The 25328-nt window shown below is 41.5% G+C and overlaps 1 protein-coding gene across 4 annotated transcripts in view; it reads right to left on the bottom strand.

Moving 5' to 3' along the window:
- Positions 1-25328, bottom strand: part of PHKB (phosphorylase kinase regulatory subunit beta) — a 117334-nt gene that overhangs the window by 12059 nt on the left and 79947 nt on the right. For 2 of the 4 annotated variants that reach the window (XM_034426455.3, XM_034426453.3), the window contains 8 exons: positions 23788-23870; positions 23598-23688; positions 19338-19399; positions 19016-19178; positions 16613-16694; positions 14519-14576; positions 9944-10034; positions 8271-8473 (listed from right to left, as the gene is read on the bottom strand). In XM_034426455.3, coding sequence (XP_034282346.2) covers positions 8271-8473; positions 9944-10034; positions 14519-14576; positions 16613-16694; positions 19016-19178; positions 19338-19399; positions 23598-23688; positions 23788-23870 — 833 coding nt within the window. Of the gene's footprint in view, positions 1-8270; positions 8474-9943; positions 10035-12551; positions 12643-14518; positions 14577-16612; positions 16695-19015; positions 19179-19337; positions 19400-23597; positions 23689-23787; positions 23871-25328 lie in introns of all 4 variants that reach the window. The other 2 variants (XM_087877294.1, XM_034426454.3) reach the window with 1 other exon arrangement.

Genomic DNA, 25328 nt, shown 5'->3' on the forward strand with positions numbered 1-25328 from the left:
AAGGCGACAAGTCAACCACTTGGGAAGAAATAGTTTAGATCAGTGGGGTACTTAGATCTGGCCCACAGGGCTGCCCTGGAAACAACGAAGGACCGGCCATTGGTGCCTCTGCCAGCAAAAACAGAGCTCGGGAGGACCACCATTTTCACTGCCAGAGGGTTGCAGGATGCCGTCACAGCCGAAAATGGAGCTCAGGAGTGCCGCGTATGCCCTCCCCCCCTCCACAAGTTCTGAGTCCCAGCTCAGCCTTCGTATTTGCGACTAATGCCGATAGAAAATTCCCAGATTCTTCTTTCCCTCCAAACCTTTTCCCTCATTCTTTCAGTAAAGATTGTTCATCGTGTTTAACAGTTAAGGCTGCCTGTCAGAAAAACCTGTGTCTATTTAGCCTGAGTCACCAAGGATTTATTTGTAAATTTCTATCTGTCTTCTAAACTCCACGCTTTAAAATAATATTAATTTCCCTGGGGGTCGCTTTCAGGTGAGAAAGCGGCTGGCGAACACATCATTATCCACTGTTTATTAAAGTTTTCAGCCACGTGCAAAATACACAAGCTACGACAAGGTTACCACAGTATATATAGTACTTCAATCCCCTCTCCATCTCCTTCTCTCTCTCTCCCTCCCTTCCCCCTTCCTTTCTCTTTTTCTCCCTCTCTCTCCTTCAATCCCCTCTCCATCTCCTTCTCTCTCTCCCTCCCTCCCCCTCCCTCTTTTTCTCCCTCTTTTGCCTTTAATCCCCTCTCCATCTCCTTTTCTCTCTCCCTGTCCTTCTCCCTTCCCCCTCCCTCCCTCTTTCTTCCTCTTTTAATCCCCTCCTTTTCGCTCTTTCCCTCCCTCTCTCCTTCAATTCCCTCTCCATCTCCTTCTCTCCTTTTCTCTCTCCCTCTCCTTCAAATCCCCTCTCCGTCACCTTCTCTCTCTCCCTCCCTCTCTCTCTTTCTTTCTCTCTCTCTCTCCTTAATCCCCACTCAATCTCCTTCTCTCTCTCTCCTTCTTTCTTCCTCCCTCCCTCCCTCTCTCCTTCTCACTCGCAATGGGGACGATGGACTATTTATTTAGTTCATGATGAGGAGAACGTGACAGAAGAGAAGTAAACATATCCACAAGATCCACATAACTTTATACAAAACGTCCACGGGGTTACGGCAACGGCCTCACAACTGGACGAATTGAACCCCTAAAAACAAAACAAACACACAGACAAATCCCCAACTCTGTTTTTATTTCCCCTTTTGAAAATAATCGGAAGGAAGGAATACATGAAGCACAACAATTGAGACAAAAACACCCGGGGAGCGTGGGTGGTGGTGGAACAAGAGGCCTGCGTGTATCTATGGCTACAATTTGTGGAAGACTCCCTTGCGATGCCTCATTTCAGCCGGACTATTACTCAAAGCACCCGATCAAGGGAATTTATGCAAGAGGCAGTATCAACTCCTGTTGACGGAAGCCAACTGATTGCAGTAGAAATTAAGGGGAGATTACAAAGAGAAAGAGAGAGAGAGAGAGGAGACAAAAGAAACAGCTTTAATCCTTCATTACGTGCTTTAAAATTCTCCTCCATACCCACGCCGAGTTGTGCTAATGCAAAAATACAGAATCACATCTTTAGGGTGAGGTGGGGTGGCAAGGGACAGCTTGAAGGATTTGGGCAGATGCAAATATTCTGGTTGGCAGAGAGCTAGGCTGCTAAGGGCTTCTTCTATCTGAGGTAATGAAAAATGACACTTAAGGAAATCTTGAGGACATCGCATGTCCAAAACTGAGTGGCAGGGTGAAAGTAGGATAGTAGTTGGCAGTTACGGAGTTACGGAATGGGATGTATGCAGCATGGAAGGCAGCATACAAATGAGATTTTCTCATCGCCTCCTTCCAAAACAACCCATAAACATTTTCAATCCAAAAATACCATTTGCGGTTAGCCCTTGGAACAAAGAGAAAAAAAATCTAACTTACGGATAACAAAACTTGATGGAAAAAAAAACAAAACCACAGTTTAAATTGGGAGGTGACTTAAGAAAGGCTGCGCTTCTACCTGACTTGCTGATTTGTTCGGCCTGATTTTATATAAAACATATGAAGAACGGTTGCAGGAATTGGGTACATCTATTTTAATAAAAAGAAGGACTAGGGGTGACATGATAGCAGTGTTCCAATATTTGAGGGGCTGCCATAAAGAAGAGGCGGACGACATATTCTCCAAAGCAGCCTGAGGGCAGGACAAGAAGCAATGGGTGGAAACTAATCAAGGAGAGAAGCAACCTAGAACTAAGGAGAAATTTCCTGACAGTGAGAACAATTCACCAGTGGAACAACTTGCCTCCAGAAGTTGTGAATGCTCCAACACTGGAAGTTTTAAAGAAGATGTTGGAAACCATTTGTCTGAAATGTTACAGTGTTTCCTCCCCAAACTGGGGATTGTATTAGAAGACCTCCAAGCAGGGGAGAAATCCAGCAGATTCTGACAGGTTCTGGGGAACCGGTAGCAGAAATTTTGAATAGTTTGGAGAACCAGCAAATACCATCTCTGGCTGGCCCCCGAGTGGAGTGGGAATGGAGATTTTGCAATATCCTTCCCCCAGGAGTGGGGTGGGAATGGAGATTTTGCAGTATCCTTCCCCTGCCATGCCCACCAAGCCACACCACTCCCACCAAGCCAGGCCCACAGAACCGGTAGTAAAAAAAAAATGGATTTTCACCACTGCCTCCAAGGTCCCTTCAAAACTCTGTTATTTTGTTATATATATTCCGTATTTTACTTATTACTTATTCATGAGATTTCTTTGCCACCCGTCTTGTACCCCAATGACTGCGCTTGTTTTATCATTTAAAATAAGTTAAACATTAAAAAGTTATCCTCCCATTTCCTCCTACTGGCCCAATGTTGATGGATTACATCAAAAGAAACTGAAAGACGGGAGATGCAAGGTTTTGACATTGTTGTGTCAAGATACTGGATTATTTAAAAAGGAGGATGGATGAATTCATGCAAAATAAGGTTTACTCATGGTTACTAGTCACGATGACTAATAAACCTTATTTCAACTAAATAACAAGGGCAGAAAGCTCTCTGAACATTATACAACAGGAGATCCTTCAAAACAGAGGAATGAACATTTTATTACAGTTCAAGACCAGATCATAAAACTTAAAACAACCAAATGCAATTGGGGAGCACAATAAAATTTCGTGAATTAAACACACATCACCTACTTCTCCAGAGACTGCTCTAATATCTTTGCCTTGGTGCTTCTTATTAGTGGATCTGCAAACCGAAACTTAGGCTACGATAGTCTTTAACCGTATCTAACAGGACTCTCCTCCTGCTCATTCATCCAGGCATATCTCCGGCCTATATATTTTAATAAAAGGATGGTATCAGAGACTCTTTAATATCTCCAAATTAATTTGCAATAATGTGCATTAACTTAAAAGGCAATTAAGGGTTCACCCGCCTGGAGACAATCCCTGATCTTAATTAGGGGGCAGCTGGCTTGTTTTCGAGCTATTGCCCAGAAATTTTGTTTATTGAAGATATTGTAAAATATGCAAGGTGAAATAGGGGTGGGAGAGGAGTGGAGCCCAACCAGTGATGGGTTGCCCCCGGTTCGCACCGGTTCTATAGAACCGGTAGTAAAACCAGCGGGAGGCTCCGCCCACCGACCCCGACGTCATCAAAATGCTTCTGCACATGCGCAGAAGAGCGTGCACAGCCCCACTGCGAACCGGTACTAAAGAGAAGTAGAACCCACCCCTGAACCCAAACATTGAGAAAGGATGGTCAAGATAAGGCAGACTGATGGCTAAAAATCTCCCCGATCGATCTAACTAAAAAAAGGTTAAATCATGCCAACTGGACCAAAATGTATTCAATGCAGACGTTTCATTACTCATCCAAGTCACTTCTTCAGTCAAAATGAAAATTGGGTTAGGCAGTGAGTCGTTGGATTGGACTAACTCACGGCGTACCAACTGCAGGGGGGTTTCTCTCCAAAATACAATGCAATCAGAGGTGGTATTCAACCGGTTCGGACCAAAAATGCTTTTAAAAGTAAAAAAAGAGGCTCTGACAATCGCACGGCGCAGCTGTAATCATCGGAGCCTTTTTTTTTTTTTACTTTTTTAAAGCATTTTTACTACCGGTTCCGGAGAACCGATAGTAAAAAAAATGCCTAAAAAGTAAAAAAAAAGTTCCGACGATCGTGCGTCGCTCAGCCGATCATCAGAACTTTTTTTTTTTTAACTACCGGTTCGGTGAACCAATAGCCATTTTTACTAGCTGTTCGGGCAAACCGGACCGAACCGGGAGCATTTCACCCCTGATATAAGATATATAAGTCTAAGTGCTATTGCTATTGTTATTTACGTTCGGAGTTTAAGTGCGAAGATAAAAGACTGATGTTTTACCCAAGTATTTAGATGGTCCCTTTAAACAGGGCACCCCAAGCCAGCCACAAGACTTCTCAAGGGCCCCGTTAACAAACTGTCAAATATGAAAAGGGCTGAAGGGAAGGGACACAAAATTATGTTGTGCCTGTCAATGGAGCAATTCCCATGCCCCCAGTGCCATCCGCTCCTCATTAACACCCAAGCAAGCATTTGATGTCTAACAGCAGCTTTTAAAGCAGCTTGTAAAAAGGAAAAGGTTTATCTCTTAACAGCAATTAAATGACATGCGGAGGAGGTACGAGTTCTTTGAATAGACAGGTAAAACGCTCTTTCAGAGAAAGCTAACTCCTGTCTTCGGGGACAGGCCCGTGCAAGGAAGAGAAAGGAGCGTATTTGATCGTGGCAGAAATAATGACTTCAGAGAAGAAGAAGAAATATTATGGCTTAAGCGTGTGCATGCGTGGGCACAAGGGAGAAAGAATAATGCGTGATGACAGAAGAGAAGGCTAATATTTCATCCCCTGATGGACGCTAGTCCATAAAAGCTTATTGGGTAATAAATTTCCTCTTCTTTAAGTTGCCAGTTGTTGCTCTGGTTGGAAAAGAATTTTGAAACCTATTTATCAGGACATAAAGCTCCATGGATTTGATTACCAGTCATCTGATTTATCCAATCTCACACTTTCCCCTTCAACCTGTTCGGGTGGACATCTCCAAGGAGACCACAGAACTTATCTGTGGTTATGAGAAAAGAAGCACAGACAGCCTTCCAAATTTCTCCTGTCCAACATGCATGACTAAAATAGTGTTAATTCACTATTAACACGTTCAAAGAACCACTTGGGGTCAAGTAATGGAAAATAACTCATTCAGGCACTGAGTTATGATTTGCTGCTTCGCCCATTACGAAACAAAATCTATTACCCTTCAAAACGACCCAGATTATGTATCTGAATGGTCAAACAACTGGCAACTCCAAATCTCTGCTAACAAATGTTCAGTCCTGCACATTGGCAATAGAAATAAGGACATCAAATATATGCCGGCTGGAAACGATCTAAAAGTTGACCCACACTCTGTCAAGGACCTAGGAGTACTCATTTCAAAAGATCTAAGCCCCAGAGCTCACTGTAACATCATTGCAAAAAAGGCATTAAGAGGTTGTCAACCTTATTTTACGAAGTTTTCTCTCTGGTAACGCTATACTTCAAACTAGGGCATACAAAACCTTTGCCAGACCTATCCTTGAATACTGCTCACCTGCCTGGAACCCTCACTGTATTTCAGACATCAATACAATAAATAGAGATCCAGAGATATTTTACTAGAAGAGCATCCGGCCAGAAAACACTCAGCTCCATTCAGTTACCCAGACTCCATCCCGCAAGGGATTATGGGGTCATTAAAAGGGGATGAATATTTGTAGCTCAGGATTGAAATGAGGAGTGCTTGGTGCTCTCTGAGCTTGGTTGTTTTCTTGCAAACGTTTCGTTACCTAAGTAGGTAACGCCACCAGTGCTAGTCATGATGATCTTACCTAGTTTAGGTAATGAAACATCTGCAAGAAAACAACCAAGCTCAGAGAGCACCAAGGACCCTTCAGATTTGATAGTGGTACATGGGTACACGATGAGTTTTAATAGCAAATAAAAACCTAGTTCCGACCAAGCAAAAATACTCTCGGCTATCTGCGGACAAGGCACCCTATTTTTAGCAATACGGAAGCCACGTAAAACGAAAAGGTTTGATTTAATGAGTACGTTCGTGTAAAAAAAGATTTTGAAGATGGATTTAAATTGGGAATATGAATGCCTGACGTGCCATTTTACTGCTGCAGGTAAATTCATAGTTCTTTATATCCGGTTTAAGTGGGAAAAGATTGGTATTTTTCATCTAAGAACAAATAATGAAAACGGTGTTTGGGGGCAGGATTATTTATGGAGAGAGGCAAGCATAAATTGATTGTACGGTATTAAGGTTTAAAGAATTTCAAGGGGAAAATTCGCAAGGGGCACCTGGAAGCAGATTTAAATTTAGCGTGGGAAGGTAAATTAACGATCAAGCAGGAAGTGTAGCATCGTAAAGCTTTAAAAAAAAAACGAACTTCATTTTAAAGGTTTGTTTAGAGGCCTTTTCTTTAAAGGCCACTTGCAAAGCTGTTAACTGAGGGGCTCACACCTTACTTATCACCTTCTGACTTCCAGGCTGAAATGGTAGCGCAGGTGTAGCTGTCAGATACACCAAGCCTGAACTCGTGAGAAGCTGAAGGACTAAAATTGCAATCTAGAAATCACACAACTGACTGGTTCCTACTGCAGTCAAAGGGGAAGCACCCACACTGCAGAGGCTGTGTCTTAAATCAGGGGTGTCAAACTCGAGGTCCGCGGGGTGCTTAAATCTGGCCTGTGGGGTTGGGCCAGAAATAGCACAGGACCAGCTCACGATGCATCTGGCAGCCAAAACAGGGCACGGGGAGGGAGGGCTGCGTGCGCTGCCCCCTGTGCCCCATTTTCATCCTGAATGGCCTCCTATAGCACTCTGCCAGCCAAAACAGAGCGCGGAGGGGCTATACAAGCCCCCCCCGGGCCCAGTTTTGGGGTCTGGATGGCCTCCTGCAGCACTCTGCCGGCCAAAACGGGATGTGGGGGGCCTAATGTGACCCCCCCCGTGCCCCATTTTGGCTGGCAAAGTGATGCAGGAGGCCGTCCAGGCCAAAAATGGGGCACGGGGGGGGTGGGGGCCCATTTTGGGCAGCGGGGTGCTGCAGGAGGCATCCGTTCTGTCTCCCCACTCCCCCTCCCTGGCCAGCCCGTGGAAAAGAACTACAATGCTGATCCAGCCCTTGGAGAAATCCAGTTTGACACCCCTGTCTTAATGAATTGTGAACTATGGCTTCTGTGTGAAGTGGAAAATTCCATTTTTAATTGCAACTAACATGGCAACTACTGTAGACTAACAGATGAGTGCAGATATAAAAAGGGAACACATGGTCCTCGGAGACCTTCTAACTCTCAGCAGTTAGAGGAGAAAAAAAAACCCAGGTTCAGAGCCCAGCTACATGATTTAAAATTTACTGCCTTCTGTTGCATTTTCAACATCCTAAGGTAGAGTTTGGACCGCTTAACAATTTAAAGTCCTGTTTGAAAAACAGTAGGAACACTATAATGGGAGCATAAATTACACAGATGTTGGCCCGAGGAACATCTAAGATGGTGACGTGTCTAGGCCAACTCGCCACAGCCAACTCACCATGGGACAATTTATAACAACAAACCTATCTAATCGGTAAAACCCAAAATCAAAGTTGCATTTCCGTGAGCCACGGTGGCGCTGTGGTTAGAGTGCAGTATTGCAGGCTACTTCTGCTGCCTGCCGGCTGCCTGGAATCTCACCGGGCTCAAGATTGACTCAGCCTTCCTTCCTTCCGAGATGGATAAAATGAGGACCCAAAATTGTTGGGGGCGATATGCTGACTCTGTAAACCGCTTAGAGAGGACTGTAAAGCACTGTAAAGCGGTATATAAGTCTAAGTGCTACTGCTATTGCTTTCAAACTGGTAGGTGGGAGCTGGAGCGAGGACGGGAACTCGCCCCGTCATGCGGCCATCAGGTCTTGAACCTCAGCTGCCAACCGACAAGCTCAGCTTCTTAAGCTCTGAGCTATCACAGATCTGGACCATGACTCTGGAGCATATATTAAATTTTCTCCGACTATTTCTATCGATATTTAACACTTGGTGGTAAAATTTGGAAAGGCTCCAGAAGTTCTCTTGAGGCGTTTCAGGAGACACGCGCCGGCCTGGCATCTCAATTTGTGCACGTGAGGTAAAAGGATCCATAGACATCACTAAAACAGGTTTTAGAAAGTGATTTACTAACCCCACACGTATCTTCAGCATGCCGTTAAATAACTCGGGGGAGTTGGAGATGATCCAGCCGATATGAATGACAAGTTCCTGTTGAAGAACAGCTTCCCTCTCATCCTGCAAATTGCACTTGTTGTAGATGATGTCTTTAATTGCGCTCGGAGACAAGGGATTAGATATAATTTCTTCCTCTTGGCCAAATGCCCCAAGTGTCACCTAAAGGAATATATTAGCGGTAATTAGAGGTATAACCTGAACCAGGGAAGCAGTGAGGGAGTCCTTATTCAATATATCTCCTTGACTTAAATCTCCTGGTTTCCAACAACGTAGGATAAAAGGGGCGTAAATAGAGTGGGGAGTTAAAATCATCGCTGATGGGGAAAATGGAGATTTGCACATCTCTATTATTTTCTATTAAAACAGTAGTGACTTGGGATTGCGAACGTTCAGAAAAAAAGGTTGAACTGTCCTGTTTTATTTCACGTGATTAAAACTTGCCAGGCATAAATAATAATATATAAATTATCTCTGCAGGGGGCAATGGTCTTTCCTCATGGCCACCAATAGTTCTTCTCCGCAGCTCACAGAGTTGCCAGATTTGAAGTGGTCGCTCTAGGCTGCCAAACCAGCAGAGACTCATTTAACCATCCGCTTAGTTCTCAGTTCCTTTCCAATCTAAGAAGGGAGGAGCAGGGGATGAAAAATAGAAAGCGCTGGCTTGTAGGATATCGATTTAGATCACGTTGGGGGATGCAGGAATCCATTCAAGTGCTTCAACATTCAAGGACAAACTGACTATGCCCCTCACTTTGTATTATTTTCTGTTCTAAATTTTAATGCAGCAATAGTCCCAACTACGAGCAAAGGAATCACATTTTTTAGTCCCAACTATGACCAAGGAATCGCATGTCCTCGTATGCTCTCCGCATGCTTTTGACATCAGCGCGATCATAATGCTATCTGTCCCGCTCAGAAGGATGAAAAGGTTTCAGGAGATCCCATATCTTCCAAGTGGATTCCAAGTAATCGGGACCATCTCCGGTCTAGTTTTAGATCGGGTTAATTGATTAACCTGTTCGCCATGGTAAGTCTTCGCCTCTCAGAGGGAACTGAACGTGAAACAGGGAAAGAATTCATTTCCTCAACAACTACTGTGATGGGACAGGCAGCATTACATCCTTACTGGCTCTTTGATTCAAAACAGAAGACACGCCGGATGGACAGGACACTAACAGCCAAAGCAAAGGACAACAGAAAGTGCCAAATCATGCTAGGCCAAAATGGGCTATCAAAAATGACTGCATATTTGTAATGGAAAAATCCTCTATAAAACTGCAGTAGCTCTGTAATGCTAGTTGGCCAGAATAGGACATAGAGTTTTATTTTTTTTAAAAAACCACATAAAAATCAAATGCAACATGAGTCTCCAAAGCTGTACCCTGCCTAAATTGGATTAGAAGTGCTTAAGGGGGTTACCAAATTTCAGGGGACAACCTCTGCCCAAAACAACTGCCATTCCCACCCCCTACTCCCTGTTTGTAGATAAACTTAGCGGCCTCCGTACCTTTGCAAACCCTTGTATAAAAAACGCTGAACCAGGGCACCAATTCCCCGGGGCCGGGCCTTCCGTTTTATTCGACTTATTAAATTTAGCTGATGAATGTAATCTGAAAAATGCAGACTTACCTGCTTGCCCTGAACTAAAACATTAGTAATAGACGGGGCAAGGCTGTCCACTAGCTTACATAAAAGGCTTGCTGCGAAGCGCACAACAGACCTGAGGGTAGAAAACAAAGCAATCCAGCTGGAAATTAAATGCTAGTTTAATGGGATTCAAGAATTTGACCGAGAGTTTCTTGCCACGCTTGGCCAACGACTAAACATTTATATTCTGTGTCTATGGTGTTTGGATCCAGGATACCCCTTTATAGAATGGTGGGACGGCAGCTAAATCAATTCAATTCAATTACGGAAGCAAGGATGCTAAGGTTTGTACTGGAGTGACGTGCATTAAACTACAAAAATCATAAGAAAATGCTGTTCCTTTCTTGATATCAAGGCAAGATCGGCATCATGTAAGTACCGTGTTTCCCTGAAAACATGACCTACTCAGAAAGTAAGCCCTAGCTTGATTTTTATATGTGCGTCCAATATAAGCCCTACTCCCAAAATAAGCCCTAATTAAGACTCAGGATACACAGGTAAAAATTAAACTAGGGTAGGGATGGGGGGGTTGGAGCTGCCCTACTACTTACCTTTGGATAATTGCAGCCAGGCTGGATCGATCCAGAGCTCCATTATCGGCTACGGAGGCCTTCAGGAAAGCCTTGCTGGCTACAGAAGAAATGGGCTGAGGTGTGTGAGGGAACTATCTGAAGCCGAAGAAGTTCCTGAAGGCCTCTGACAGTGAAAAGGAGTCTGGGGGCGATGTGCGCAAATGAGGCGAGTCAGTGGACAACATCCCACCCCCGAAAATAAGGCCTTTCTTTTGGTGATTAAAAAAATATAAAAGTCAGGGTCTTATTTTCGGGGAAACACGGTAGCCTTTATTTTATTAAATTTAGATTTTCCTGGCAATCTGCATTAAAAAAAAAATCTCACAGGAGAACCTTTTGAATGGTTTGGAATCAGATTTCCCGTACTGTTGTACTGTTTCATTTATGAATGGGAAATCAAAGGCTTCCACTTTCTCAAGGAAGCCCCTGAGAAAGGAGGAATCATGGTTTTTCTGAGGGACGGGGAAAGGGAAAAACCTCGCCAAAGTTATTTAGCCTCCATGCACAAAATTCTAGTCCTGAAAATAAAAACGTTGAGTACCCCTCTCTTCCTAAGCAGTCAATAATTTTCAACAGCCTCTTTCAACCGATCGCCAAAGATTAAATGATGGATACAGATGGCAATGAGATCATCACATACGAGTTTACTTTCCGATAAATAAGAATTAAAAGATAGGTTTAGAGAGGCAGCCGGCACACGATGAAAATTTCAAGGGACTAGACAATTATTTGATCAGTGCAAATGCCTAAAATATCATGGCCATATTAAATGAGGGTGGTTAATCTTTCCTCCTTAGAACGAACAAAATGAGCTTTTGCTAGCAGATTATCTATCTACCCATTCATTCATCTATCCATCTGTTGCTGAATTACATAGCTTAGAAATCAGGAAGCAAACGCTTGAGTGAAATAAAGACGAACATAATTAAGAAAATGGCAGGACTAATTTTTTTTTCCTGTCTTCATGATCCCATTTTCCTTTGATGTTAGATCTTTTTGGAGGTGCACCTGGAGGCGAAGTTTGGGAAGAAGGAAAGAGCAGAACAGAAGAGCAGAAAAGAAAAGAATATCCTATGTGCATATTGTCCCCACCTCTTCTTATATTTATCAGGAGCATTTATTTTTGTGTATCAAACACACACACCGTGTTCGATCCTAGGTAGAGGCAGATATTTCTCTCTTTCTGGACACACTGAGCATAGATCTGCCGAACAAAACTGTGCATTGGTGATAGGAAGGGCATCCGGCCATTAAAACACTCTTCTAGCTTCGTTCAGTTGCCCAGACTCCACCCCGCAAGGAATGATAGGGTCGTTAAATGAAGATGATGATGATTTATTTTTCTGTATCAAAGGAGCTTTATTGTTTAATGTGGAAAAAAAAAAGAATTCGGAAATTATTGTTTGTTTTCCCTGCCTCTTCTAAAGACATTCCAAAATTTGGAGGACAGTACTGCTTCCCAAAATCAGCAGGTTGTGATTTGTCTCCCTAACTATAGGAATTAATGCACAATTTTTATATGAAAGATCCAACACAGATAACTGATCTCAGCAAAAATGGCAATTTCTCCTTCCCCGTGTGTGTGTGTTTGTGTAGGTGTGCAAATGCATTTAATGAAAATGAGAGCACATAAAATGCTCAGATTAAAAACAGGCCGGAGCTTTTCAAAGCGATTGGTTATTAATACAGTTATTACTCTCGAAAACAAAAGGCTGGATACTCCACATTGTCTAACACAGACGTCGGAAGTGGAACAATCACGTATCAGAATTAATGAATGAGGGTGCGAGAGTCTGCTAAGTTAGCACAAAATCCGTCAGCCAAATTGATTTTGAGTTTGATGACAATGGGATGCACACACTGTTCAAAATCAAGTGCAAAGCTTTTTTTTTTCCTTCTCCTTTATCTCTCTCTGTTTTTTCGCAAAAAAAAACAACACCACGAACAGATACCAGCAAAATGCAAATCAGCCGCACATCATCTCAAGCAGAACCGTTTCAAACCTGGGTACGCTTTACCTGTTTCCCATGGACTACCAAAGTTGTAATATGGGGAGCTAAAGAGGCAGCAAATTTCTGAATACATGCCGCGCTGCAGCGGAGCACCAACCTGGATTTGATAACACAACAGAGGGGTTCAAAGGATGATGCTCTCCACACCTACTCTAAATAAAATCCTCTTGGGAGCCCACGCATTCTAAACACTAGCTTCTTCTTTTTTCTGCAGTGGATGACAGCTGCTCATTGGGAATCAGAAATTGGAGGGACTCTTTGGATTTGCAAAAGGAGTTCTGCAATATATCTTCATGTACAGTAGTGGCCAAAATTGTGGAAACCATTTGGGAAAAGTGTATTTTTTGAGGTTTGATGGCTAATAACACCACTTTTTTTTGAGTTTCAAGATAATAAGATTCAAGATAATCTTATTTCACTGCTGGAATGGGCTGGAAATAGCCCAGATCTTAACCCAATTGAAAATCTAAGGAGCTGACTCAAGAAACTTGTTAGTCAGAAGCGACCCAGCAATAAAACCCAGTTAATAGAAGCAATCATTCAATCTTGGTTTCATATTATAACAGCTGCAGAACTAAAAGATTTGGTTCACTCCATGGGAAGACGTTGTACGGCCGTCATTCATGCTAAAGGCTACCCAACGAAGTTTTAACTGACATGGTGATCATTTTTGTATATCTTGTTTTTTCTACGTGTTTCACTTTTCTTCTTTATACTGTAACTGCTATTCTAATAGCAAATCCTTCATGAAAGTTATTGCATTACATTCTTGATTAAATTATCTTTCTATTTTATGGTACTACTCCCCCTGAAAAAGTGATGTTATTAGCTAGTTTTAGAAAATACACTTTTCCCAAAAGTTTTCCACAATTTTGGCCACTACTGTATATTTTGTTCTAGGTTAAGCAACTACATTTGTGGCTTGATGTCAACTCTGAAACGAACCTGGCTGGGGCCATTTTGGTGTGGTTTTGAACAGTACCTGTTGGTTTGAATATTTGGTGCGTGTTCCGGAACGAATTACCAACAAGGACCGAGGTACCACTTATACAATGATAGAATCTTTTACTATAGGATTCGCTGGTAGTTTATTCTTTCTGCTTACTGTTTGAGGGATCAGAAGATCCCTGAAGATAATCTGATTCCTTCAAAACATTTCGCTTCTCATCCAAGAAGCTTCTTCAGTTCTGACGGAATGGTGGAAAATAGAAGGATTTATATTCCTTGCAGTCATTAGCACTCTTTCTGAGAGTTGTTGAAGCCACTTGGAGGTTTTATCTGTGCCCTCAGGGTCACCTGAATCGTGCAAATGAGTGTGGAACCTTCTTGGAACTTCTGAAAGGACTGTGTTGTAAACAGGAGATAGGTGGTGTCGGCACAAATAAATCTCTAAGTGGCCTCAACAACTCTCACAAAGAGTGCTTACGATCAGAATATAAATCTTTCCATTCCTCACTATTCAGTCAGAACCGAAGAAGCTTCTTGGATGAGAAGCGAAACGTCCTCAAAGAAGAACCAAGAAAGTCCAGTTGCCTCTTGAAAAAAAAAAGCACCTTTGGGACAACTATGACCTAGATCAAGGGTCTCCAACTTTGGCAACTTTAAGCCTGGAGGACTTCAATTCCCAGAATTCCCCAGTCAATTTTGCTGCCTGGGGAATTCTGGAAGTTAAAGTCCTCCAGGATTAAAATTGCCAAGGTTGGAGACCCCTTACCTAGATAACTGAGAATCTCCATAGATATGTATAGGTAAGAGGTCCCTCCTTCCTTTTTTATAAATTAAACACAGATTCATATAGCCCGTAATGGCACACTGAGATATATGATTCCGAATTTCAGAGGACGTGGTTTTTTTTTTTTTTTGCAAAATCAGTACAGGTATATCGACTCAAACTGCCAAAAATCAGCATTAGAGCTGCAATTTTTTAAAAAAACAACACCCCACTGGGAAACTGAAAAGTGTCGTATACAAACCATAGCTTTTTGCTGCCAGCTTTTCGGTAGATTCTTTCGATATGATCGGAGACGGTACCTAATTTGTACATAAAAGGGAAAAGACAAAACAAAAAAAACAAAAAAAAAACAACACCAGAAATAAACAGTATGATTTCATTGCAGCTGTTAGGAGATTCCGCGTTATCAGCTTATTTTATTACAAAGGTTAATGGCAGCATTACCAACGGCTCCTGCTGTGAGAAACAGCAAATGAGCCATGTTTTCCCATATAGGTTTATGCAAATATTTAAGCACATATAGACATTTTATTTCGACGCTTCGGGTTTCTGGCAGAAATCAACAGTTGTCCTTTGTTTTTTTTTTTTCTTCAGCAATTGTAACCTGCAGCGCTACCCTGACAGCATATAAACTAGCCTGCACTTACTTAATTTGATTCCAGCTGAATAACTACCATTGCAGCATTAAAATGTTATACCGGGGTTGCAAATAAATGTTGTTTCGTGGCTGCTTTGTGCTTTATGTGCGAGCTGGGTCCCTCCTAAACTCTTCTTTGTATTGCTTTTTTAAAAATTAAAAAAAAAATTAAAAAAAGAGGGCCATGAGAGTGACTTTGCTGGAATTTGGTAGATTAGCCCCAAACAGGAGCAAACAGCTGTGAAGAATTATTGAAATGCCATGAATCCCAGCACACGGTTTGGCTATAATCCTTCTTTCGAGATTCATTATTTATTATGTAATGCTCAGCACAACAACAACAACAAAATCCCAAGTCCTTCTTACAGCATTACAGTGGGGAGAGGGGGAAACCCATTGTTCCAAAATTAGAATCAGAATACCCAAAGCAGTCCTTGAAGTAGGAATAAAGCGAAGGAAATGGAATACACGAATTGACCAATGTGCACGATTTGATAAGGGCGTTTTGGTGACGGTAAGGATTTATGCTTTCATTAGCAAATTGAGGACGGGTTTTTTTTTTAGGATGCATTTAAAATAAAACCTTTGGACATTTAAAAATACCAAGGGACGATATCTTTAAATGGATGGGGCTGTAACGAACCAATTGGGAATATTACCTGAATGTTCTGAATAAAACTTTATTACGGTCCTCGACCAGCAAGAGACATACAATAAATTAAAAATAATACTGACATTAATCATGAATAGCAACATCCCTGTTATGTAAATACATAATCTCAAATCGTTAGGGTCATTCCCTAATCTACATGAGTGGAGACCTGATAAGTATGTGAGTAAATGTATTTTTCCAAAAATTGTTATAGATATCTCCAAAAAATTGGCACAAATTGACATCTATAATTCTGTAACCAGTTTTTTTCTTGTGGACATTGCGGCAACACAGAATTTTGCCACTGCCTGCGTGGTAGCCAGATTTGAGTCTTGGAGGAGAAAACCTACATAAAATTTGTCTGTCCTCCCTGGCAAATTCTCTAGTAAGAATCCACACAGTAAAGTGATGGTGATTTGGGCTCTTGGCGAGTGGCATATATTTTTGAGGGCTGCAGAGTCTGGAGATCATGGGATTGCCATCTGCAATCTTCCAGCCAGCTTCTAACAAGAAAATTCAACGGGGGAGGCAGGATTTCCTTAACAATCATGTGATTTATTTTAAGGTAAAGGGGTTTGTAAAACTGAGTGCGACTTGCTTTAACAACAGGGTCCATTAGTGATGGAAATTCTCATCCCAATTGGGATCATTAAGTCGAGGACTACTGAGTTTCCCCGAAAATAAGACCAGGTCTTATATTAATTTTTGCTCCAAAAGACGCATTAGGGCTTATTTTCTGGTTAGGTCTTATTTTGGGGGAAATACAGTACTAAATGCACCCATCTGGCTGACAATCTTAACTGGGGCTTATTTTGGGAGTAGGGCTTATATTACGAGCATCCTGAAAAATCATGCTAGGGCTTATATTCCGGTTGGGTCTTATTTTCGGGGAAACAGGGTATCTGGATTTAAAGGAGTTCATGTGGGAGACAGTTCCACTTTCTGGCATGCACCCCCTGAGAAAGATAGCGACACAGCTTATGCGCTGCATGTTCGCTATTCATGTTCCACTAACCGATAAGCCAAAGAGGCTCCTGTCAGCCTACCTTCCTTGGTGATAAAATTTGGGCCTTCCCTTTTGAGCAAAATGCTCAACAGAATGATCTGGCTTGCCACGCAGCTGCAATCCTGTCGAGGAATAAACATCAAATTGTAAAAGGTTAGTAGAGACACGTGTGATTCTCCAAAGATTTACAGAACAAACTCCGCTGTTTGCTGGAGTTATGGACAAGACACTGCTGGGAATCTTCCGTTTAAGAGCCACGGTGGCACAGTGGTTAGAATGCAGTACTGCAGGCTACTTCTGCTGCCTGCCGGCTGCCTGCAATTTGGCAGTTCAAATCTCACCAGGCTCAAGGTTGACTCAGTCTTCCATCCTTCCAAGGTGGGTAAAATGAGGACCCAGATTGTTGGGGAAAATATGCTGACTCTGTAAACCGCTTAGAGAGGGCTATAAAGCACTGTGAAGCGGTATATATGTCTAAGTGCTATTGCTATTCCTCCCTTCCTCCCTCCCTCCCTTCCCTCCTTCCTTCCATGGTGGTACAATGGTTAGAATGCAGTATGGCAGGCTATATACACAGCCAGGAGTTCAGTCCTGACGGCCTCAAGTTTGACTCAGCCTTCCACCCTTCCGAGGTGGGTAAAATGAGAACCCAGATTGTTGGGAGCAATATGCTGACTCTGCTGACGCTTAGAGAGGACTGTAAAGCCCTGTGAAGCGGTATATAAGTCTAAGTGCTATTGCTATTTGCTAAAAGGGGGATCTCTTCTGACACAGCAGCCCTCTGCAATCTTTTCCTATCCTGAGTAATGTTAACTGATATACATTTTTCAAATTGTGGATGTCTTCCTTGACTTCTATAAGAACTTCTAACTTTGGTCCCTGGGACCAAATATAGTAGTTGGAAAACTGGAAAATACAGTAGGATTTTTTTTATTTTTTATTTTTTTGGTATAAATGAGAAGGTAATTTATCAGATCAGTGTGTCTCACCCTTAGCAATCTTAAGAAACATGGACTTCAACTCCCAGAATTCCCCAGCCAACCATGCTGACTGGGAAATTCTGGGAGTTGAAGTCCATTTATCTGAAAGTTAGGGGTCCTTGGTGCTCTCTGAGCTTGCTTGTTTTCTTGCAAACGTTTCATCACCCTAACTAGGTTACATCATCAATGCTAGTAGTAGGATGTTACTGCTACTACAATGCTAGCACTGATGATGTTACCTAGTTTGGGTAAAAAAAAAAATGCCTGTGAGAAAATAAGCAAGCTCAAAGAGCACCAAGGACCTCTCATTTCAACCCTGAGCTAAAAATATTCCCCTTTATTGGTATCTTAAAGTTACCAAGGTTGAGAAACACCGATCCAGACAATGAGATAGTTTTCACTGGAATCCTTTTGAAGTGCCTGCATGTCTCTCCCAGCCCTACCCTTCTCAATCATATTATATTCCCCCTTTTCCCCTCTGCCAAGTTCTCTATCTTTCTCTACCCATCGACCAATGTTCTGCCATTATTCTGTTCCCACTGGTTTGTTTTTAGAGATTAAAAGGTAAAGGTAAAGGTTCCCCTCGCACATATGTGCTAGTCGTTCCCGACTCTAGGGGGTGGTGCTCATCTCCGTTTCAAAGCCGAAGAGCCAGCGCTATCTGAAGACGTCTCCATGGTCATGTGGCCAACATGACTCAACGTCAAAGGTGCACGGAACGCTGTTACCTTCCCACCAAAGGTGGTCCTTATTTTTCTACTTGCATTTTTTTTACGTGCTTTCAAACTGCTAGGTTGGCAGAAGCTGGGACAAGTCACAGGAGGTCACCCCGTTATGCGGCACTAGGGATTTGAACCGCTGAACTGCCGACCTTTCAATCAACAAGCTCAGTGTCTTAGCCACTAAGCCACCGCGTCCCTTTTTAGAGATTAGTGGTTGCTTAAATGTTCTTTTTTTTCTTGAAGTTCTCTGCAGCCTCCTACAAAACTCCCAACTTTCCATGTAGGAATGTTGTGTTTTTTAAACCCAAATCATAGGCAGATTTCCATGGGAAACAGAAGGCATGATTATCTATGGATTACTGACTCGGCAAAGTGAAGCCTGTTTCTGAAACTAAACTCCACGGTGAAATATTTTTGATGGCTATCTAGAGGATTCCAAATTCTCGTCATATTTGGGGCTGCGGTATTTGCGGCAGACCGAAAAGCCGACAGGCACGCGACAGCAAAAGATCATTGTGCAAATGCTGCCTTTATGTACTTGGGCCCTGATGCCTAACACAGAGAATTGTGTCGCAATATTGACAACACTTTGTCATTATTTGACCACTTCTCCAGATGCCTATGCTTTGACCTATTTTGGAAGAAAAAAGAAAGAAAAAGGATGACCTTGTGGAAACGATTCGTGATTGTGATTGTGACTTTGTTTCTTAGATACCACAGATCAAGAATTTAGAAACTCACGTTCAGTTTCTGAAGTATCTCATGGATTGGCTTGTTTTTCCAGTCGTTATGATTAATATCTGGCTGCTGCTCTAACTCAGTTGCATTTGGCGTGCTGGTTTGCCTCTTGACTTTTGAATGTTTGGGAAGCTCCAGCTCTTCAAAACTCTTAAATTCCGGAGGCCTGCAGAAAGAATATTGTGAAGCCTGGAAAAAAATATATCTAATGGATGCTTTCACGATCTACACGTTCTATCATGACGCTGAACTAAGACAAATGATCTAGAAAGCCCATCGGAGACGCATGAAGTTATGGTTTTACTATAATTTTGGATATACGTACTCCTCTGTGTCACTGATTCTTAAGAAATCCAATTGTTCAACCACCGCTCCAGAGATTAATGTCTGAAATACAGAAGAGGAATGGAAGATAAAAACAGCATTTAGTAGAAAATATGGGAAATCCATAGTTTGCTGTAATAATGCATAATAACACACTGCAAACTGCTTTTGGAAACACGACCAGGGAGGGAGGGAGGGATGATGGAGGGATGGATGGAATGGTCAGCCAGGAAATAGAGAGAGAGAAACAGAGGGAGGGAGGGAGGGGTGTGCGTGTGTATGTATGAGAGAGAAAGACAGAGACAGAGAGACAGAGAGAGAGAAAGAGAGAGAGACAGACAGACAGAGAGAGAGACACAGAAAGAGAAAAAGAGAAAGAGAGAGATTTGAATCTTTTTCAATATCTGCTGCCTGGATATAGGAGATCAATAGATACTAATAGACCCTGCTCGCTATTGTTCATACATGTTGCAACCATATCCATTTTAACAGATTGTACCATTTGACCGTCATTAAAATTTTCTTTCAATTGAAGGTTACAGACACAAAAGTAGTGTCTCTATACTTAGTAGTATAGAGATTAAAGCAGAAGATCTGCAGAATAGATTAACATATCAGAGCTTCAGCAGCAGCTATGATTTTTTAATTTCTTCAACTTAAAAAAAAAAACAACCGTTTGTATTTCGGCTCCTAGTTATCCTAAGAGATAAGCTTCTCTGAAACTTTACCCCTGAACATATATAATCCTAAATCTTGTATATTACTGGCACAGTCCCTCTATGCCGTAAGGGGTATGAACCAGCACCTTCAAACGCCCTTCTGAGATTTTGCAGAGGGGGAAATAAAAAATACTACTAATAGTGAAAAAGTACAACTTTACATCCTGCAATGATACTTTTAATATTAAACAACAACTATCTATCCCAGGTCCCTAGGAAGGACTCAATAGGTGAAGAAAGATGCCAAATCCAGTTTAAATATCTGGCTGACTGTGCGGCCAACAAAAATAAATAAATTCTAAATCTCTATAGCACCTCTATAACTGGTTTGGTTCTGCAACCCAACAAGACAAACACAGACTTCAGAAGATAATTAGAACTGCAGAAAAAACAATGGCTACCAACCTGTCTTCCATTGAGGACCTGTCTACTGCACGAGTCAAAAAGAGGGCTGAGAAAATATCTACAGACCCCTCACATCCTGGACATGAACTGTTTCAATTCCTACCCTCAAAATGACGCTATAGAGCACTGCACACCAGAACATCTAGACACAAGGACAGTTTTTTCCCGAATGCCATCACTCTGCTTAACAACTAATTCCCTCAACACTGTCAAACTATTTACTAAGTCTGCACTACTATTAATCTTCTCATCATTCCCACCACCCATCTCCTCCCACTTATGACTGTATGACTGTAACTTGTTGCTTGTATCCTTACGATTTATATTGATTGTTTCCTAATATGATTTGATTGCTTATTTGTACCCTATGACTATCATTAAGTGTTGTACCTTATGATTCTTGACGAATGTATCTTGTCTTTTTATGTACACTGAGAGCGTATACACCAAAGACAAATTCCTTGTGTGTCCAATCACACTTGGCCAATAAAGTATGCTAATCTAATCTATTTATATATAATTTTTTAAAATTAATTTTACAACAACAACACAACACAACATACAAAACACAAACACACAATATGTGTTTCTTTTTACGTATCAGTTTCGTTCCTCTTACTTTCTATTTACAAATGTGTAAAATACTGTAAATGAATAAAATTGTAAACAAAGGGACGATAAAGATAAAGATAATAAAGAATGAGAAAAAATGGGAAATGTAGTGGGGGGGGAAAGAATTCTAATCTAATCTAAATCCCACGAAGATAATATTTTTTTTTCCACAAAACAAGACTGGTCTGGAAAAAATGTTACCCCTGTAAGATTAGCCTCCAGATATGGCAAAAACAATACTTTTGTTGTTTGTTTATTCTTCTAAGCAACTGTTACTTCAGATGTTAAAGTATGTTTCTAGCCCTTTTTTCCCCAGGATTTTATTGCAGAAGGAGAAAGAAGGATGAGGTGTCTATCTCTTCTCCCAACTGTTCAATTCAATTTCCTACCCAAATATTTATGCTTTGCTGGAGAACAAAGATGCACTTTTTCTTATTAATATTTTATCAGGTTTACGTATTATCTGCTATTAATCCTTTGAATATTCAAATAGATCTCCAAGGGGAAAACAGATTACACTGAATCAATGTTAAGCTTTCCTATGAAAAAGAGTTTCACACTGGTGAGGCAAAACTAATAGAGATAAGGTTAGAGTAACTTTTCATTTATATAGCGAAATATATCAAGAAAACTATGCAGCCACAATGGGAAGACTGTCTGTCTGTCATAATTTGATTTACTTGTTTTATACTGATCTTTATATTCCCCGTTTATCTTGTATATCTGAGCACAAATTGTAATAACTTTATTATAACCCATAAATGGGAAAAATATTCTAGCCAAGCCTGGAAACTGTAGTTTTACAACCAAAATGGAAAGTATTTTTATGCAAAATTATATAACTCTTCTATGAATTAATGTCTAAAAGGCCTAACTCTCTGCATACAAATACAGAAACGGCAAGTAAATTATGAACACGAACATATATTCCCTCTAATAGATAATGCATTATTAGCATTTCATAATCTCACTGTTTCACTTTTTCCTCTTTCTATAATGAAATGGACGATATCCAAGAATACAACAGTGGAGTAATTTAGGAAATTAATGCTCAAGCCTTAGCAAAAGAAAATGTTGCATTATTTAAATCTGGGAAGTAATTGTATATACATGTCAGGTTGAAAATACCACAATGGCTCCAGCAGTCTATCCAGATGCTAAAGTTTCTGGCAGCCTTTATTTATTAAGGGCTTAAGCAACGCTTTTAAAAACAAGAAAGGAACACAAAACCGGGTGAACCAAACATTTTCCAAACAGAAGCTGGATTTTAACAGTTGTCATCACTGTCATCTCCTCCTCATTGCATGGAACTGAACCCCTAAATTGGCAAGCAATAGGAAACGCTGGAATTGACTCAGCATGATTTTGAAGACAAGGACAACCAGTTAACCATGGTTTAATGAATATAGCATAACTAGGTGAGTTCAAACATGGGCTGATTTTTTGATTATCATTTCTTTTTTCTTTCTGATTTTTCAAAAATATTAATTTCATTCAGAAATAAGATACTGTTGTGGTCTATCAACCGCCAGCCCGTTCAGCAGCCAAATCAGAGGAGGAGGAGGCGTGGGAATCGGGGCCAGCATCCAGGCTGTCAGCACTTCAACCTGCATTTACTCTAATGCTGACATAAGAAGGAGAAGAGGGGGCAGCTGGCAAGAGGACGCTTGACATTTCACCTACTTATTTTCCTTGAAGATAATATCCCCTAGGAGATGAGATGGGAGGGGGGGACATTCCTGGGAGCTTAAGTATTAGATATGGGGAGAGTGATTTGGAAGAAGGCCAATGAGATGCAGAGAATTGGGGAACGGAAAGGGAAGGTTTGGGGTCAGGAAGTCAGAGTTGGCTACGCCATGATCGGGGACAGATTGTCATGCTTAATAAAATGAAAGATTTCTTCAAAGACTATCTGTTTGGAAATGCAATTTATTTTATTTGAAACGACATCGAAACCTGACACAGGCAACCTGAGAGCTCCAAGGGGGAAGAAAGAATGGAGCTGGCAGAGAGTGACAGAGAGACCGAGGCGGAGCCTGGGCCATCCGTCAGCCCTCAGTGGAGAGTCAACAGCCTCCAGGTCTGGAAGTGGCTGATGAGGAAGAGGAGGAAAAGCTGGGTCAGGTGCCTGATGTGTGGATGTGCAGAAGGCAGAGGAGAGGAGAGCAGTGGAAATCTGTGAACCGATCCTTGGGAAGGAAGAGCCACCGCTGCTAGCTAAGCCACACCCTAGCTCTGGGGATAAAAGGCAGGGGGCGGAGACAAATAGATGTGGCAGACAACTATTCATCTTCTAGACAGCCAGACTTGTTAGCCTGCAGTGAGAGAGAAACTTTTTGCTGGGGCTGCTGGCGCTCCTAATAAAAGGAATCGTTGAGTTCACTCCAGAGGGTTTGAATGTTTGGGGAGCTGGGTCAGAACAGACACACCCAGACCTGCTGATTACTTGAAATTGTATGCCATGCATCAGTTACATTTTATTTAATTACATTTTATGCCATGCATCAATGAAAAGACAACTATACCTGCAGCCTATCAACGCGAACCTTCACTCCACCGACCACACCCTTTTTAAAGGAGGCAAGCATGTCCAGTATGGGATTGAATCTGCTTCCCCTGATGGAAAAGAAAAACACAAGATTTTATGTTGCAAACTTCTCAAATGCCCGAGCATTGGGAATCTTATGTGAGCATTTTCTATGGGCGAAGTCTTACCTTATATTGTCCTCTCGGATGAGCACAAGGAATAAAGGACGGCCATGCATTTTCCAGTATTGTTTAATGAACTGCAAAGCATTCTAGGGAAATAAAGCCCCCACCCCACCCCAAGGAGAAAGGATATTAAAATAGCGTAAATTGCAATAAAAACATCCAATTAGCAAAACAAAACAGTATGTGAGAATACTTAGATGTGTTGAATACAGTACATGTATGGCTGGCTGGGGAATTCTGGGAGATGAAGTCCACATATCTTCTAGTGGCCATGATTGAGAAAGATTGGTATATACAATGCAATTTAGATCTGCTGGATAGATAGATGAGAGAGAGAGAGAGAGAGGGAGGGGGAGAGAGAGAGAGACAGACAGACAGAGAGACAAAGAGAGAGAGAGAGAGAGACACAGACACAGAGAGACAGACACAGAGACACACACACACACACACACACACACACACACACAGAGAGAGAGAGAGAGAGAGAGAGAGAGAGGCAGAGGGAAACAGAGAAAGACAGCGAGAGAAAGAGAGACACAGAGAGAGACAGAGACAGAGACAGAGAGAAACAGAGAAAGACAGAGAGACAGAGTGAGAGAAACATAGTGAGACAGAGACAGAGAAATATAGAGGTAGAGATTACATATAATTCAACCCTTGTATATATAATGCATATAATGCACTGAATTCTGGGAGTTCAAGTACATACATCTTAAAGTGCCAAGGTTGAAAAACTGGTATATACAATGCAATTTCTATCTAAAACAGACCTGAATCAGCCCAATATGGTGATTCCTGAAGATGATTTGTAACATGGAAATGAACTCTGTGGAAAAGGCTTCCTTGGCCACAAACATTAATGAATTTCATAGGAGGCCCATGTCAGAAATATTTACTGAAATTATTAGTTCAATTTATTATTAGTTCAATTTATATGCCGCCTTTCTCTGGAGACTCAGGGCGGCTACGGAAATGGCATTTTAGGCAATGTTCTTTTTCTTCAGGGGTAATCTTTATTATCCCACTGAAAAGAATTATTTACAGAGAGTGGCAGGAGCTATGTTCCACTGTCAATGTCTCTGAAAACTTCTTTATCCTCCAATTTTTTTGTAAAAAAAAAAGTAAAATGCAAGCTACCAAAGCAATTTACTTAAAAGCCTATGGAAACTCAGGGAAAGAAAGAAAGAAAGAAAGGAGGGAGGGAGGGAGGGAGGGAGGAAGGAAGGAAGGAAGGAAGGAAGGAAAGAAAGAAAGAAAGAAAGAAAGAAAGAAAGAAAGAAAGAAAGAAAGAAAGAAAGAAAGAAAGAAAGAAAGAAAGAAAGAAAGAAAGAGTGAGTGGGGGAGAATATTTTTTTAAAGGTAAAATTATAGAGCGCTGTTCTCTGGCACTGAATGTTCCCTGATTATCCAACCCAATCTTTACAAAACCACCAGATGCTGAATATACCGTAAATCAAAAGCTCTACTTGGGGTTTCAACAACTTTGTAATTTCCTTCTGTGGAGCACCAGGATTATTTTTTTTCCACTTATGAAAGTGAAGTTT

This window comes from Pantherophis guttatus, chromosome 11 (assembly GCF_059756535.1).
Source record: "Pantherophis guttatus breed Tessera chromosome 11, ASM5975653v1, whole genome shotgun sequence".
In the NCBI taxonomy this organism is placed as follows: domain Eukaryota; kingdom Metazoa; phylum Chordata; class Lepidosauria; order Squamata; family Colubridae; genus Pantherophis; species Pantherophis guttatus.